This window comes from Ursus americanus, chromosome 8, assembly GCF_024610735.1.
Source record: "Ursus americanus isolate L20-20 chromosome 8, mUrsAme1.1.p, whole genome shotgun sequence".
Taxonomy (NCBI): Eukaryota; Metazoa; Chordata; class Mammalia; order Carnivora; family Ursidae; genus Ursus; species Ursus americanus.
The window spans coordinates 2,571,796-2,589,692 of record NC_142134.1 but is presented as its reverse complement, the minus strand read 5'-3'; the positions used below and the strand labels follow the sequence as shown (position 1 = coordinate 2,589,692).

Below are 17,897 nucleotides of genomic sequence, written 5' to 3'. Positions count from 1 at the left end.
ACAAATGAATTTTATAGACAATAGTTATTATAGGAGTACTGAGAAGCACAGAAAAGCTACATTCATCTAATCCCCACATCAATTACTAAAGTAGATTTAAGGAGAAATCTGGGATGAAGAAATCATGTCTTAGAAAAGTAAGTTGTCCAAGATGAAACAACTTATAACTGTTAACAACAGAATTCAGACCAACGTCTTTGTGCATTTTCTGACTTCTAAGCCCATACTCTTGCTGTTATACCCCTATGTTTTGTTGGTTGAACACAGAAAAGAACACAAATAATAAAAGAAAGAACCATTTAGAGCCTGGTGAGGAGTATATTTGTTGCCCCTAAAGTGACTTGAGTCATAGAGTTAAATTACTCTTAGATCATATTTAGCCATTATACCCAAAGAGAGATCTCGAAAACAATCGAAGGTTGTTTTCTTACCATGGTGAGAATTAAGAAGGAAATGAATGATGGTTGTGATTCTTTGCCCTTCAAATAGCCCTCCTACCCATTGCCCAAACAGGCATGCTGGGCAGGCACACCGACCACACTCAAGCAGCAGGCAGCCCAGAATCTGCCACCTATGAATGGCCGCTGACACTGCCATGAAGTCCTCCTGTAACAGGTTCATCCAACCTAGAATACCTGGATGTGTGCCATTTTGAATGCTTTGCTTCCCTGTTCCTATTTTAAAGTTAGTGTTATTGCAGCTCAAGCAGAGAAGCCAACTGGTTAATTCATCCACGCAAGCTACCATCCCATAACCATACTAGACTATGAGACCAGTACAACTGACCATAGTTTGCTAGGAACATATTAAGAGGAGGAAAAGGTGAAAATCCAAAATAATTATGTAGTAGGAAAGGGCTCAGTAAATACTTGTTGAATGAATGAATGAATGAGTAAATGCATGAATGAATGCCTCACTCGTCGTCACAGTATTTTTAAAAGCCAACTGCAAAAATATTTTAAGTTCATAGTAGTAACCTAAACAAAATTAGAAAAAAGTAAACAAGTGCAGAAAGTGAAATATACATAAGAGTGTTTCAAATATGGCAACTAGCCGAAGTTCCTAAAAGAACAACTTAAATACTTAAATGTCAAAAGGGTAGTTTGAGTTAAATAATTGGGGGGCCATTTATGACCCTGAAACAAGTGAACGGTCCCATCCTTTCCAGGGTGATTGCACAAGGTCACAACCAGTGGCAGCATGCCCACACTGGCAGCAGGAGTGTTCAAAGTGAGAGCGATGGAGAACACAACTTCCAGATGTGTTACTGATGCAATAATGGAACTACCACACCTTAGGCACAAGGAATGTGAGTATGTACCATTTCTGAACCTCCTTGATATTGCTCAACGCTTATATGCACTGAGTCACACTTACCAACAATCTCTTGAACTTTTTCCCTCTTGATTTCCTCTCCAAAGTTTTCTCAATACAATTTTACCAAGATGAGATAGACTTTTCTAAGGTTTGAGCAAAAAACATTCTAAACAAGTGATCTCTAGGTTTAGGAAATGGCTAATCAAGTGATTCCTGACTCTGTTTTCCTGAGTCATGTTTCCATTTTTCCCTCAAGTTTTCTTATGCTTCTCACTGAAGCCACCCCAGTGCTGCTGCATTCCCACCCAGAATGCACACACACACACACACACACACATGAATGCACGCGCGCACACACACACAGACACATGAATGCACGCGCACACACACAGAGACACACAAATGCAAACGCACATACACACAGACACACGAATGCACACACACAGAGACAAACGAATGCACACGCACATACACACAGACACACGAGTGCACACCCAGACACATGACTGCACGCACACATACACACACAGACACATGAATGCACACAGACACAAACGCACGCGCACATACACAGAGACACATGAATGCACGCGCACACACACGAATGCACATGCACATACACAGACACACGAATGCACACACACATGAATGCACGCACACATACACACACAGACACATGAATGCACACAGACACAAACGCACGCGCACATACACAGAGACACACGAATGCACGCGCACACACAGACACACGAATGCACGCGCACATACACACACAGACACATGAATGCACACGCACATACACACACAGACACATGAATGCACACACACAGACACAAACGCACGCGCACATACAAAGACACATGAATGCACACGCACATACAGACACATGAAAGCATGCACACTTACACACACAGACACATGAATGCACGTGCACACAGACACACAAATGCACGCACACATAAACACACAGACACACGAATGCACGTGCACAGACACACAAATGCATGCACACATACACACACAGACACACGAATGCACGTGCACAGACACACGAATGCACACACACAGACACATGAATGCACACGCATACACACACATGAATGCATGTGCACACAGACACACGAATGTATGCACACATACACAGACACATGAATGCACGCGCACACACACAGACACATGAATGTACGCGCGCACACACACACACGAATGCACTCGCACATACACACACACGAATGCACACGCACATACACACAGACACACGAATGCACACACAGACACACAAATGCACGCACACATACACAGACACATGCATACACACACAGACACAAACGCACGTGCACATACACACAGACACACGAATGCACGCACACAGACACACGAATGCACACGCACAGACACACGAATGCACGCGCGCACACACAGACACACGAATGCACACACACAGGCACATGAATGCACACACACAGACACACGAATGCACACGCACAGACACACGAATGCACACACACAGACACATGAATGCACGTGCACACACACAGACACACGAATGCACACACGCAGACACACGAATGCACTCGCACACACACAGACACACGAATGCACACGCATACACACAGACACATGAATGCACACACACACACGTGCACACGTTCACATTCACTCTCGAAACTACTCCGTAAGCAGAGACCAAAAGGGCCTTTTCTAGATATGCTATTTAAAGAAGATACCTTGTTTTATGAAACATTGTTCAGGGAATCAGATTATCATGAAACAATATGCATAGAGTGACATCACTGCTATGAATAAGGTTAAATAAAATCTGGAGGTGTATGCTGCAAAATATTAGTGGTATTTACCTCAGGGTGACAAAATTATGGGTGATTTTTATTTTTTACTTTCTGTTTCTCAGTACTTGCCAAAGTTTTAGACAATATATATGTATTCTTACCTCGATTAGAAAAATAAAGTTAAATCATGAGGAGTTTCTTAAATCTTTTTCTGGGTTCCCCTAAACACAAGACAAGCTGGAATTTTTTTTCTTTTTTTACTAAAGAAAAAGGAATTTTAAAAGCTATGATACAATTTTTAGAAGAGGTTTACAAAGTTTTCTGATTTTACCATAGCTATTGACATATTTCTCAGTCCTGTCTCATCCACATTCAGTTTCTCAAGGCCCTCTCACCCCTAAAAGCCTGTCATGTTATCAGAGCACAGACATGCCGTCTGGATTCTTGACTTTCTGACCCAGACCTGCCTCCAGATGGCAGAAGCTACCCTATTTCCATCACCTGTGAAGATGGCCCTCTCCCATTTGCTGCCAGGATCAAAAAGTCTTTGGGCCTTGCTGTTCACCAAGGGCCTCCCACTCAGTCCCTCTGGGGTTAAGGTGTAGAAGGTATGACTGTTGTCCAGGCAGGGCTGGGCAAATGCCACCAGGAGTGAGCTCATCCTTTAAAGTCATCTCACCTCTGCATACAATGAATGACCTTATCCGTCACAATCCTTCAGCACAGTGGTTTTCAAAGTGTGATCCAGGGACCCCTAGGGGTTACCAAAACCCTTCCAGAGAATATAGAGGGTCAAACTTATTTTTATTATAATACTAAGACTGCATTTTCCTTTTTCACTTTCATTCTTTTATGAGTGAGCAGTGGATATTCCAGAGGCTATGTGACATATGTCACAACACATTGAATGGGGACTCATATATGAGAATACAGCTGCCTTCTAGTAAGCCTGATATTGAAGAGATTTGCAAAAACGTAAAACAAGGTCATTCTTCTCACTAATTTTTTGTCATGGAAAAAACTGTTGTGTTTCCATCAAAATGATAACATGATATGGGCTTATTAATGTTATTTTTAATATGTTAAATAGATATTTAAAATTTTTCTCAACATTAATTTCTATAATGGTAAATATCAATAGATAGAAACCACATATACTAAATGTCTTTGGTGTTCTCGATAATTTTTAAGAGTCCAAAAGGGCACAAACTGGACCAGCACGTAAGAATGACACATAGGCCCTATATACCACTTAACTGACAAGTTGGGAGCTTCTAGTCGATCTTATCTAATATACCTCTCACCCTGTTTATCCTGCATCCCCATAAGATGGTTTCTGCTGAAAACTGCCATAGTCACTCTTCTACTCAAACTGGCTCCCCACACAAAAACAAAAAACTTCTCTTCTGCCAAGAATCTAAAGTCCGAACACTGAAGAACTTCAATTTTCTGTCTCAAATCTTCCTTACTCCCTTTACCATCCTCCAAAAGCATGCTTGAACTCTCTATTCTAATAAAAGTTTTAATAAGTCTTGTATTTCACCTTCACTGTGACTTGGCATGTCCCCCGCCCCCCACCTCGAAGGCTGATGTATCCCCTCTCAAAGTACCCAACTCCTACCTGTGCCGGCATTTGGCCCTGCCTCCTCTGCTTAATACTACTGTGCCCACCAGACTCTACCCCCACAGTAGTTTTGGTGTTCACTGTGAGCTTCTGTGTATTATCAACTGTTCGTGAAAATGGATATCTCTTTAACAAGATCTAGAAAGGATGCATGCGTTCCTTTTATTATCTTCTTCAACCCCTACCAAGGCTTTGGACATGTAAGATGCTCAACTTAAAACAATCATTAATTTGCCAGATTAAGGAAAGAAGGGTGGATGAAAAACAATTAGAAACTAGCACACAGTACCTGAGTATAATTCTGAGAAATACAACTGAATAACCTGAGAGTCATTTACCAGTCATTTACCTCTGAAAAGCCAAATTTTCCAACCACGAGTTTCTCTGCTCAGGCCAGGAAACTCTCCTAGAACCAGCTCGGTGTGGCCCTGATACTACAAATAAGCTATACTGACATCAACATTTCTAACTTGCCCTAGAAATTATAACTATAAGCTATGGGGAAAATCCAAGTCTAAATGAGAAAAAAAAATCTGACAAAATTCACAAATTAGAAGGAATAAAAACTATTATTTCCTTCTACTTCAATAATACAGGTTGTATTTTAACATATTTCTTTTATACAATTTTAAAATTTTGTCTGCAACAAATAAAGGAATTGCTGGTTTACCTTGAATTAAGTGAGACATCTAGGCTGATTTAAAAGTTATGTTAATATGTCAGTATCAAATTTAGTGTTAAAAGGTGTAAGTTGTCATTCATTCAACAAATATTTCCTGAATACCTACTAAATGCCAGATACTATGCTAGTTACAGAAAAAGAGAAAGTGGTTGAAATGTGCCTAGCCCCTAAGCTCCCAGATCTTACAGACTACTGCTGGGTTTGGATAGAAATATAAGTAACTACAGGATGGACTGATAAGAGCTAGGGTAGGATCCCTTAATGTGAAGAAAGGATAATTAACCCACCTTAAAGTTATGCGACTGTCAGAGGCTTCCAGGAGAAAATAATAGCTAAGCTGAGATGCAAAGGAAAAAGAGAAATATGGCTGGAGAAATATGGGGGCAGGACTATTACTGCAGGGCCTCATTTAACTCATTTAATCTCCACAACAATCCATCAAGTAGGTAGAATTACCCCCATTAGACAAGAGAGAACCTGGAGTTTAGAGAGATCGAGTCAGGAGTATGTTGATGTTACAGTAACAGGACTTAGGTGCGATTGCGGTCCGGGTTGGGGGGGATGTCAAGAATGACATCCAGTTTTCAGCTAAGTCAACCCACCAAGCAGATGGTGATGCTGATCACTGAGACCGGCAGACCGGGATTACCAGGAGGTTGTGAGGGAGAAAGGTTAGAGTTGATGAGCTCAGTGTGGAACAAGTTTAGAGCCGCTGAGCTGGGGAGGAGAGAGAGTTGTGCATCAATGGGCAACGGGATGTGCCAGGCCAGCCCTCAAGAGAGAAATCTGGACCCAGCTCTCTCCTTACAGCACATCTCCAGACGAGTGACAACTGCCAGCAGAGGAAAGACTGAGGTTGTGCAGAGAGAGTGTGTAAAATCACAGGGAAGAGGACTTGAGACAGAACCCCGAGGAACATCAGTAGTTAAAGGATGAGCAAAGGACACTGAAACGGAAAAGAAGCAGAGAGGTAAGAAAAGCAAGGCGCGCACAGTTGCCAGCAAGAAAAGGATGTGTTTCAAGTAGGACGTGCTCCACACCACCGACTCGACTAGAGAGAGGTGAGGCCTGAGAAGCGCCCACTGTGTTTAGCATAAGAAGGTTCTGGGTGATGCCCAGCAGGATAATTTCTTGGAAGCACAGTGTGCTGTGGAGGGATAGAAAGGTGTGGAAATGGTATGGAAATTCAAGTATTCCCACTGTCCAGTTACATACAGAAAGCGGGGCACAAAGACCATGACATACTCAGGGGATTCACAGCACAGTGGCCCCACTAACACAGCATCTGCCTCCAGAACAATGGAGAAGAAATGGGCATTAGAACTTGGAATGTCTGTTCTCCCAGATCAATTTAGACACTTGGTGTCTTCCGCCAAATGACTTACTTGTGTCTCAGTTTCTGGGGAAACGGATATGTCTTCATTCTCTCACAATACTGTTTTGAGTATCAAATGCCAATAATCAGGAAACAGCACCGTAAGGTTGAAAAGTGGCTGTGAAGGGACCTACGTCAGGTTTTAGAGCTAACCCTGACTACTGCAGAAACAACATCAGTAAGGGGAAAAAATAATAATAACTTTTTTCTTGTTTTACTGAAACCAGAGTAATATCAGCAGAGAACACGCTCCTACTTCAAATGACGATACAGTTCCCAGTGGCTTCAAGAAGCTCCCATCACTTTTACCCTGACATCCAGGCACATGGATGACAGTAGGGGACACTTGGTTTTTTGGAAAATCAACCAGCCCCTCCTTGGGATGGTATTCTTCAGGCTGAGGAGCAGAAGTGGAAAGGGCACAGGTCGTGAAGTCCAGTCACCCTGGAGTGGAACGCTCACTCTGCCACTTCGGAGCTATGACTCTGAGTGGGGTACTTAACTTAGCCAAGACTGGCTTTCCTGCGAGATTAGGAGGGTTAACGGGACGGAGCGTAAGGAAGCACTGAGCACAGTGCCTGGAACATGATAAGTACTCCGTAAATATTGACCTCATTCCCCTTAAGACACAACCTGCTTCCTCTCCTAGGGTGAGGGTCCTACTAAGAATACATCCTCAACTGAAAAAGGGGGGGGAGGGGCACCTGGGCAGCTCAGTCGGTTAAGTGCCGGACTCTTGATTTCAGCTCAGGTCTCCTACTAAGAATACATCCTCAACTGAAAAAGGGGGGGGGAGGGGCACCTGGGCAGCTCAGTCGGTTAAGTGCCGGACTCTTGATTTCAGCTCAGGTCATGATCTCAGGATCCTGAGATCAAGCCCCGCATGAGATTCTCTCTCTCCCTCTCGTCCTGCCCCTCCCTCTCTTCTCTGCCTCTCTCTAAAAATAATAATAATAATAATTTTTAAAAAATAGTATTTCCTTAACTGGCATTCATCTCAAGATTAGGAATAGAGGCAATGTCTAGCTTTTCTTCTTAAGGTGTGTAGGTGAAGTAAGCAAAGAATAGCCCTAAACTCTGAGACCCCTGACCCGAAAGAGAACGTGCAGCATCATGACGTGCTAGACAAAGTCGGTCAGCCGGTATCATCAAGAGCATGCACTGCTTAATGAAAGAGACTGTGTTTGCACACGTGCTCAGTATGTATAGAAAGCAGGATCAATCTGCGACCCAACCCAGAACCGGCCTCCTGATTTTACCGCTCCCTTTCGTCTGAAGTCTGGGCACCTTACATCTCTCACTTATTCCAGTGAGACCAAAGCAGCCTCTGTTTTCTTACCTGCTTTCAACTAACAAGGCCAGCTAGACGTGAAGGGGCCCTGGATTCTGTCAGCTTGTCAAACCCATACAGAGATCCTGAAGTAAATCTAAACTTCAAACCACAATTGCATCAATTTCTGGAAGTAGAACACCGGCTCCCAACCATTCACACTTCAGGAGTGACGTAAATTTTGGACAAGAGTAATAAAATAGAGCCAACTCCTAAATGTAGCCTCAGAAGTAATCTGGAGGAGAGGAAATGTCCATACTTTCAATGCATATTGAAATACTCAATATTATCTCATTAGCCTACACACCAAACGTTTACATATTTAGGAATTTATCAGGAGTGTTTGATCAAAGGGAAGCAGAGGCAAAAGGTAAAGGCCTCTTGAGGTGACAGTTGTCATGGAAACTAACAGTGAAACCGAAGTTACTGGACTGACACATTGCTCACTGAACTTTTCATCTCACTAATCCTCGCTGTCATTTTATAGCACTGTTTTCCTCTGTAAGTGGACTGACCCTGGGGCACTCTGGCCTCCAGTGCAGGACAATTTTGTTAAGAACAGTACAGCTGCATCAAGTAACACAGCATTATAATAACTATGCATTGGGCATATATTTGAGCCTGGCAATATGTGTTTTACATGTATTGTCTTACTTGTTATTTATGATTTGAAGTAATACAGGCAATGAAAAAAATCTTATTTGAATTACTACATGTAATGCAGTAAATATATAAGTGCCTGAACTATATGATTGCTCAGTAAATGTTATTATTGTTCTTATTTTTTAGTTCAAACCACCATCCTATGAATAAGGTTCACTTTTTTTGGTTCACAGGTGTCAAAACTAAGGATTAAGGAAGTTAAGTGGCTTGCCTGTGATTCCCCAGCTAATAAGTGACAGAATTAGAATTTCAGCCCAGGTCTGTTTGATTCCAGAGGCCAAATTGTTAACCATTATGTTGTATTCTCTACTATCGTTAGAGATCTAAGGAGCTCACCAGATAAATCGAGGACGACTCTGGATTATTTCTGAGCTAGGTTCACAGAACTAAAGCCTTAGAGGCCTTATCAGTGCACACCTGGTTTTGTTCTCTAGCCATCCAGTTAGTTATAAAAAAGTCAAGGTATTAAATATTGGGACTTGGAAGGTAAAATACTACTTTTCAGGTTAACACCTTTGATCTAGATTCACAGATTTTTGTTTTTGTTCTCCTTAAACTCCAGGCCAAGAAAAACAACAGAGGATCTTTGGAAGGAGGCAGAAACCAACTGAAACAAGGCTCCATTCTGGACATTTTCTACACTCCCAAATCCCATCATCACAAAGGTAATTCAATAATAGTTTCATTTCTTTATAGAATAAATCTCAAGACTTGGCGAACCCATTTGGCTCCTGAAACAGACAACTGGGAATAGTTTGAGAATAAATTAATTAGTTTCAATTACAAGGAAGAACCTACTGTTATCTGGAGCTGGGGATGGGAAAACTTTCTGAAAACTACAGTTTCTTAGGTGGTCTAGAGGTCAGTAACATTCTTTTTTTTTTTTTTTAATAAATTGTCTGGTAAATGATCCTAATATTAACTGTTTGCACCTAGCAATAGGGACAGTCCCTTGGGGAAATGCCACTCTGAATATAAGTACCTTGCAGACTCTTATTACCAACCACATTAAGCTGCCTTCATAAAGGGGTTACTTTTCTTTTCCCCGAGGAATATCAATCTCTCTCAACTTCAGGCCTCATTTTCCATTCCTATTTAGAGTCCTATTTTTCTCCCCCAACCCCCACTACCACCAAAAGGAACGGATAACACAGAGGATTCATTAAATTTCCTTAAATTTAAGGAAAAAAAAAACTCTTACACTACAGTCATAGTTGAAGTGCAATGGTTTTTATGATAGGAAAATGAAGTGCCCGCCCCTCAGCATCTCCCAGGATGGGTCTCATCGGGAAACAGGAATACGGCGTGACTCCTGAAAAGCATAAAACCGGCAAATCTCCCACCCGGCTACTCTGCTGCAAACATCCTTTGTGGGGAGTAAAGATCTATCCCCGTTAAGGAAAGAAGTTTTTACCTCTGCCCTCTCCTGTTCGTCGCAGCACAGACTTGGCCACCATCAGAGTTAGGAATTCCGCTCACCCAGTCTTCCTTCTAAACCAGCAGCACGTGCTGTCACCAGGGTTCCTATGGCGGCTAAATCACAGCCAGTCTAATGATCTCTCTCACCATATTTCCCCAGTGATTACTTAACTACGCAGTTTTGCCTTGCACACCTTTCACAAGTCTCCGTCTTATTTCTTGTTTCGATTAGAAACTCTCCAAGGAAAAGGACCCATTATCACCACTGTGGTTTCTATAGTCTTGGCACAGTCATGTGACTAAGGAATGGATAAGCTGATTGTGATCAATGATGAGTGGCTTCTATTCATAGTTCAAACTCTGGAGTAATAGTTGCCCTGGCTAGAGAAAGTATGATTTTCAAGACTATAATTCAAAACATCCACGGCGGCATAGCACTTAGGATTGCCTGCGGAGCTATCCCTTACTGTGTGGCAGCGGTCAAGTTACTTAACCTTCCTGTACCACATATTCCTCATGTGTAAAATGAAGATAATAATGGTGCCATTATCACAGGATTGTTGTGAGGATGAAATGTGATAATACAAATAAATCAGTTAAGAGATATGGCACATAGTAAAAGACCAATAAATTCCTAGATATAATTACTTATGATATGTACAAAAGGGAGCATGTGACTCTCAGGGTAGTTAGCTATGGAAAGAAAGAGCATTTTCCCACACGGATCCCAATCATACCTGGCATGCAGGCAAACTAAGCTCTTGACATCATAGTCAAATGAATTATGAGCGTCCTTCATTTTCCCAAAACCTCTTGGAAACAATGACCTAACTGTACACTGTCAACTGAGATGAGAGTGATATAATAGATGAGAATAGATACATTGTCTTGAAGGAAAAGCAAGCAGAGACCTAAATGTAGCCTCGCCCTCTGTCCTGCCCTTCTGTCTCTCCCTTCATTTCTCACCTGAACAAGCAGGCCGGAAGGCATTCCTAGATTCCCCCCACCATTTCTCAGAACATAAAGGTCAAAGGGGAAAAAAAAAAAAAAAAAGAACAGATGTTCTTTCTCTCCTCTGTCCATGTCAGGGGTTCCCACAGCCTCCCTCATCTAACCCACCATTACCCTCCCCCCAGGACAAAGTACGATAGAGAACAACACATATGTAATGAATACACGCACACCCCTTCTGTTGGCTACACACTGCTGGCCTGGCCATCCAGTGAAATAAAAAGGCAACAGTTACCTCACTGCCTCTCCCACTGGCATTGTTAGGCTGGAAGCTAACGAAGGAAAAGATTTAACAAGAGTCAAATGACAATATAGGCAAGAGATTGAAGTAGAAGATATTTATCTGGGGCCAGGGGGAGCTTTTTTGCCTGCTCTTCTACAAGAAGCAGAGCCTTTATGCTACCTCTTGACTGTCTCCAGGCTCAAGCAATCATCACATTAGCAAACAACTGTAGTCTCCTCCTTCGTTCCGTCTAGACCCAACCCAACACATTTCACACTCTCATGCAGATGAATTTTCTGAAAACACATGGCTGGTCCCTGTTCCACTTTCGTTTGCAATTCTTTAATTAGACATATCATACTATTGTGCATTATCATAGTTATGTGTTTGTATGTCATACCTCCCTCAATAAACTGTAATGCCACAGGAGAACCCAAACTATATTACTAGTATTAAACAATCTTCACTCATTCATTCAAAAAATACATAAAATATGTGTTACATACCAGGCACTATACTAGCCCCTAGAAATGGGTCAGGTCAAACCCTTCAATTTGTTGAAAATCGTATGTGTATATGTCAGTTGCAGGGGCTGGAGGGGTATAAAAACAGAAAATTGTAATGCATGAAATTATTTACATTTTATAATATTATGATATAATCACAACAGATAATATATTATCATTGCATAGGCATCAATTAACACAGGATCACAAAGAAGGGGCTCCTACTAAACCCTTGTGCAGATCAAGAAAGGCTTCTCAGAAGAAATAATGTCTGACTGATAGCTGAAGCATCAGCAGATATACAGGGAGAACCAGGAACAAGGGCTTGAGAAATATACAGGAACCAGATCACAAAAGGGCTTAAGCCACATTAAAGAGTTTGAGGGGCGCCTGGGTGGCTCAGTTGTTAAGTGTCTGCCTTCAGCTCAGGGCACGATCCCAGGGTCCTGGGATCAAGCCCCGAATTGGGCTCCCTGCTCCACTGGGAGCCTGCTTCTTCCTCTCCCACTCCCCCTGCTTGTGTTCCCTCCCTCGCTGCCTGTCTCTCTCTCTGTCGAACAAATAAATAAACAATATGGGGGAAAAAAGTTTGAAATTTATCTTGAAGGAGTTGAATTGCTTTAGTAAGAGGAGTGATATGATCAGATTTCTACTTTAAAAATGACCACTTTAATTAGAGTATAGTAGTCACTCAAAGTATTTGTCGAACACATGAATAGTTAAGTGTAGGTACCATAATAAAAAATATTTCAGGAATTCAAAAAAGAGAGAAATCAGTGAATCGGTGCTGGCTGTGATGCCCTAGAAAGGTTTTAAGGAGGTGTTTAGCTGTTCTTTCAAAAATGTATAATTTTGAGAGGGTAATTCAAGGAAAAGGACTTTCTAGTTGGAAACAGGAAAGGTACAAGGAAGACAATGAGCTAGGAAGTGGCTGTGCAAAAGTTTCAGGTGAATTCACAGAAGAGCAAATAGTTTAGTGAGTGCTAGGTCTAGAGAGATAGGTTGGCATCTCAGGGTCAACCTTGAGGAATGGAGGCCTTGAATGCCAGTCACAGGATTTAAACTTCACCAGCAAAGAGACAACCAGCTCCTGGCTGAGTTTTGAAAGGAGAGAGACATACTCCAAGTGTTGTGTTAGGAAGACTGAACATAAATTGGAAGAGGTTTAAAAACAAGGTCCAGGTAACAGGGTGTAGGAATGTAAAAGGAAAACAAAAGCAGGACATGTGCTGCAAGATACATCTCAAGAAAGAAAAAAAAAAGAGTTAAGAGAAGTAAAAGCACAGGGTTGGGCGATGGGTGAAACAAAGGTCACCTCACATGCCAACCTCCTGCACCCACCCCCCCATGTCTCCAGCACCCCTACTAACCGCCCCCCTCCCCCCCACATGCTGATTTATCTGAGTAGACGCATTTCCTGCAGCTTCGTGTTATCATTTGGAGGATGAGAGTCTTCTCTTTTATGAAGCTGTTTAACCAGTGTCTACACCTAAGAACTAGGAGGTGAGGTTTCTTTGAAAAGAAAATGAAGAGAAAAGAACATTTGGAAAATGAGTGAAGAGCATCGGAACAAACAAAAGGTAACACTGAGGCCATTTGTCCCCTAAATCATTGACCCAGGGTATTCATTCAGTTGGGGTACCCCTGTTTATTCCAGGAACCCCCGAGATAGATCAGACTTACACCCAGTCCTGGGGCTCCAGAGGCTCAATTAGCTCAAAGAGGTCCCTGTTCTCATTGCTGGGGTCACCTCTTCTACCCGCTCTTTGTACCCTCAGTAACCACAAGAAGCAGAAGGATAAACTCAATTGTTCTGTTGTCTCCAGTTTGAACTCGGGTCACTTTGGTCTCCCAAAGGAACAACTTAATTTAATAGTACTTAGGGATACTGAAAAAAAAAATTAGAAACCCCCTTCCAAAATTGTCTAACAAATCTCCAAAGTATGGTATCTATTACTTGAGAAAAGTTGACCTAAGAAACATCACAGCCCTCATCCAAAGGAATGTCTTTTGTAAATAGATCTCTTAGAAGATTCAATAAATCCCTGGCTCATCAAAATAAATTCTATTTTCTCAGCCTTTCTCAAAATCATAAAGGCTTCTCACAACAGGCCCTTGTATTCTTTATTCTACTTTACGGAAGGTGGGGAAATTGAAGTTGCATTCTTTAAGATAGAGATATTAAGGGGCACCTGGGTGGTTCAGGTCGTTAAGTGTCCGACTCTTGGTTTTGACTCAGATCTCAGCATGGTGAGATCAAGCCCCTTGGCAGGCCCGCACTCAGCGTGGGCTCTGCTTAGGATTCCTTCTCTCCCTCTGTCCCTCCCACTCATGTGTGCTGGCTCACTCTCTCTCTCTCTTTCAAATAAATAAACAAATCTTAAAAAAAAAAGATAGATTAATGGCTCTAAATTTTGTTCCAAATTGTATGGTGTCTTGCTGTAGCAGATGTGAATGCCAGCAAATTAGTAGATTCTCTGTAATGGCATTTCATTTGTCACCACGTAACTGATGACTATTGTTTTCTTTAGCACTGTTTAGTTGATGTTTGTTAGGCCTGATTAGGTGATAAACTTTCCTCAGTTTCCCTTTGTTTCCAAAGTAATTACGGGCTTCTTCCTCTCTCTTTTTGATGCCCACAGATGCCATAATGAAGGCAGTTAAATATGCAAATATGAGAATAAGAAACAAAGTGTCAACATACATATAATTTACTTATTCAGGAAATCGACTTACTCATAAACTAGGGATCATATTGCTAATAAAGTTATCTGATTTTCCTTAAAAATTTAGGCATATTTTCCAGTGTCTTTGCCAACAGATGGTTCAGGGGTCTTTTGTCACTTTATAATTCATCTACACCTCCAGGCATGACAAGATAAGAAGATAATTTAAGTGAAAACAATGTGTGGGCCACAGATATGCAGCTGCAAGCAAAATCCCCACACTTCTTTCCAAGCATAGGACCGCCCCTCCTCCTACCTAGAATACTTTAGTCAGCTGTTTCCCCTATTTGAAAAGAAGAGACTGCAACTAGACAGAAAATACTCAGGAAGGGGTTTGCTTTATTTTCTAAAATAGCTATATACTATGGGAGCATTTCAATTCTCCAACACAGAAGTTCTCAGACATTAAACCAAAGGCAATATCATGTCAGAACGGGAACTATACATAGTTTAGTAAAGAACATATGTAAGCAGACCACGAAACCCTTCCAGAGCAAAGGCAGGTCGCCCCTGACACCCGCATGGCATCAGAAAGTTCTACCTCCTCTCCAGTATCGTATGTTTTAATCGAGATAAGATATTTCTAATAAAAAGAATGCCAACCTATCGATAATTTTATTAGCAAGGATTTTACCTGATTAAAGTTTCCCCATCTGGCATCTAAGATGAGATATGTTGGGAAATGCTAACTTCCTGAGCGGAGAATACATAGTATGCAGTATTTCCCAAACATCTCAGAACTCAAACACTTTTTCTAACACAAACTAACATTGCCCAGAAGTGGGAAACACTATGCAAAATACTACATACTGCTGTTCATCATCAGTTGTCACTGAAACAAGAGCAGAAGGAAAAGAAAATCAAAGCACTGAGTCCATTGAATTTTTAGAAGTGGGGAGGAGTTTTGGGGAGGATGCTAAAAGCACCTTGTATCTCCTCGGCAGTTCTTACCCAGCAAGCAACTGTTGGCGAGGGTGGCACGTGAGCCACTATCTTTGCTGGGAAGATTTAAGCACGCCGTTCCAATCTAAAAAGCATCTCATAAGGTGCTTCCAGCCCTCAACTACTTCATAAACTGTTCTGTAAAATTTTATAACCACAAGCGTCTGACCACTCAGCTCATCAGGCGTAAAACTGCAATTTCTGGCTCCCTCAACACCACCAGCCCTTTATAAACACCCTGGTAAAAGAAAGCGCAGTGTGGTGGAAATCAAGTGCCACCGATCAGTTACCGCCTCACACTTGAAAAATGGATACTCTTCCTCCCTCACTTTTCCCAAATAAACAGCGTTCTTATACAAATGCAAGTCCCCGGACACCGAGAGCCCGGAAGGGCCGCGGGGGCCCCCGGCGTACCTGATTGAAGTGCAGCTGCCCGGGCTCGGCGACACCCTCCTCGGGGGCGGCTCCCAGCTGCTCCAGCAGGCGCGCGAGCTGCGCCGCCGACAGGCTCCGATTCGCGCCGAACACGCTCAGCACATCCTCGCTAAAGGCGAGCCCGGGCCCCACCGCCGTGCCTCCGATGCCCGCCGCCGCCAGCAGTAGGAGCCCAGCCACGGCTCGGCCCGGGGCCATCGTGGCCGGGGCCGCCTCTCGAGGGCCTGAAACGGGCTGGGGCGCACCGGGACGCTCTGGGCGCACGGGCGTCGGTGCCCAAGGGCGCGCGGATCAGGCGTCGTCGTCGGCGCGGGTCCGAGTCAGCCCTGACGCGGGCGCCCCTGGTCCTCCGCCGCCTTCGGAAGAGCAGCAGCCCGTGACCTGCGGAGCATTGAAGTGGAGGTGCAGCGGGGGTGGGGAGCGATAAGCAGAGCGGGCCCCCGGGCCTCCTGGAGAGCCTAAGATAAAGAGGACAAAGGGGGACAGAGATAAAGACCAGCGGGCCACCCGCCGGCCAGCCCCCGGAGCACTGCCTTGCCCCAGCCCTCGAACGCCCGGCCGGGCAGGGGGCCAACTGCCCCGGAGCCGGGTTTGCAAATGTCCTAGGATTTGCATAGTGTGGTGACACACGCTCCTCCCGGATAGAAAGCCCGAAACCAAACAATTTCTTTAGGAAGCACTAAAACCACGCTCCCTGTAGAGCCCCACGTCTTCTTCCTGTCTTGCTGCTGAATTCCCTCAGAGCAAACTCAGACGCGGTGAGATAGGCAGTCCCCAAGGAGCTGCGGAAATAGCCCCTTCGGAGTCCTGGACTTTGCATCTCAACGGGACCCCCCCTCTCCCAGATCTCTTTGCTGGCCTTGGCAAACTAGCCTACTAACCTCTCACCTCTCCTGTCTGCCTGTTTCTGCCTCTGCGTCTGTGTGTCCACGTGAGTCTCAGCCTCTCTGTGTCTCTCTCTGTCTCTCTCTCAACACTATCTCTGGCAAGTCAGCTCTGAAACTCCGAGAACCGGCCCTACGCCCTTTACAGATAAGAGGAGGGCCCTGTCCCCGCCTCCCTGGCAAGTGGTGACACGCACTCCCCCAGCCTGAACTCCCGCGCGCGTCCACGCCGGGGCGCAGAGCCGCTGGCGCTGCGCATTCCTCACCCGACTTGGCTCTCCACCCTCACCCCGGGGGGTTACCTGAATGCCACATCTGTGTCGGTGTCCCCAGCCTCCTTTCTGGTCTCAGTGGTCTCTTTGTTACCTTGATGAAACCAACTTCCTGGAATAGAGGCTGGAGCCCCATGCATTGTCTAAGAGATTAGCAGGAATTGCTTTTTTGTCTTACTTCGTAAACTCCGAGGAAAAAAAGGAAACCAAATCTCCACCGTGGTGGCGGGCTAACTGAGCCTGCACTGCCCAAGTCGGCCCTTCCTGACGCCGCACAGGATATCCGCAGATCAGAATGAATGCTTGTTTGTTCAAATGAGGGTTCAAGAAAAGCTGACTTAGGTGTGAGATCAACAAGCTTGTGTAAAGTGAATGCGGTGTTTGGGGACAAAGGTTGTGTCTAGTGGGTATAATTGTCCAGAAATAGAGTAAATCTTGGTTCACTGCTCCATGGCTAAGTACAATAAGGATTCGAGGTGTTGTTCTTGCCTTTGAGTCCGAGAGTGCACAGCCTCCTAAAACAGCAGCTTTTAAGAGACACTAAGTGCAGAAAAAGGCAAGGAGATGTGGAAGGGGAACTTAAATGTAAATGTGAAAAATAGAGACAGAGAGAGAAAATTCCAGGGGGATACGGGTCTAGGTGGACATAACTGAAGGGCTATCGTATGGAAAATGTTTAACTGTATTCTAACTAGTAACAG

General features: G+C 43.7%; 1 protein-coding gene across 3 annotated transcripts in view; it reads right to left on the bottom strand.

The window, feature by feature from the left end:
- The window catches only part of SLC39A8 (solute carrier family 39 member 8), a 73,826-nt gene extending 56,345 nt beyond the window's left edge, over positions 1–17,481 (bottom strand). Inside the window, exons 1-2 of one of the 3 annotated variants that reach the window (XM_045792564.2) lie at positions 17,227–17,481; positions 16,020–16,498 (exon numbers count right to left, since the gene is read on the bottom strand). In XM_045792564.2, the coding sequence (XP_045648520.1) occupies positions 16,020–16,238 (219 nt within the window). In that variant the 5' untranslated portion in view covers positions 16,239–16,498; positions 17,227–17,481. Of the gene's footprint in view, positions 1–16,019; positions 16,499–16,921; positions 17,080–17,226 lie in introns of those variants that run through there. The other 2 variants (XM_045792547.2, XM_045792554.2) reach the window with 2 other exon arrangements.
- Between the last annotated feature and the right edge of the window lie 416 nt (positions 17,482–17,897).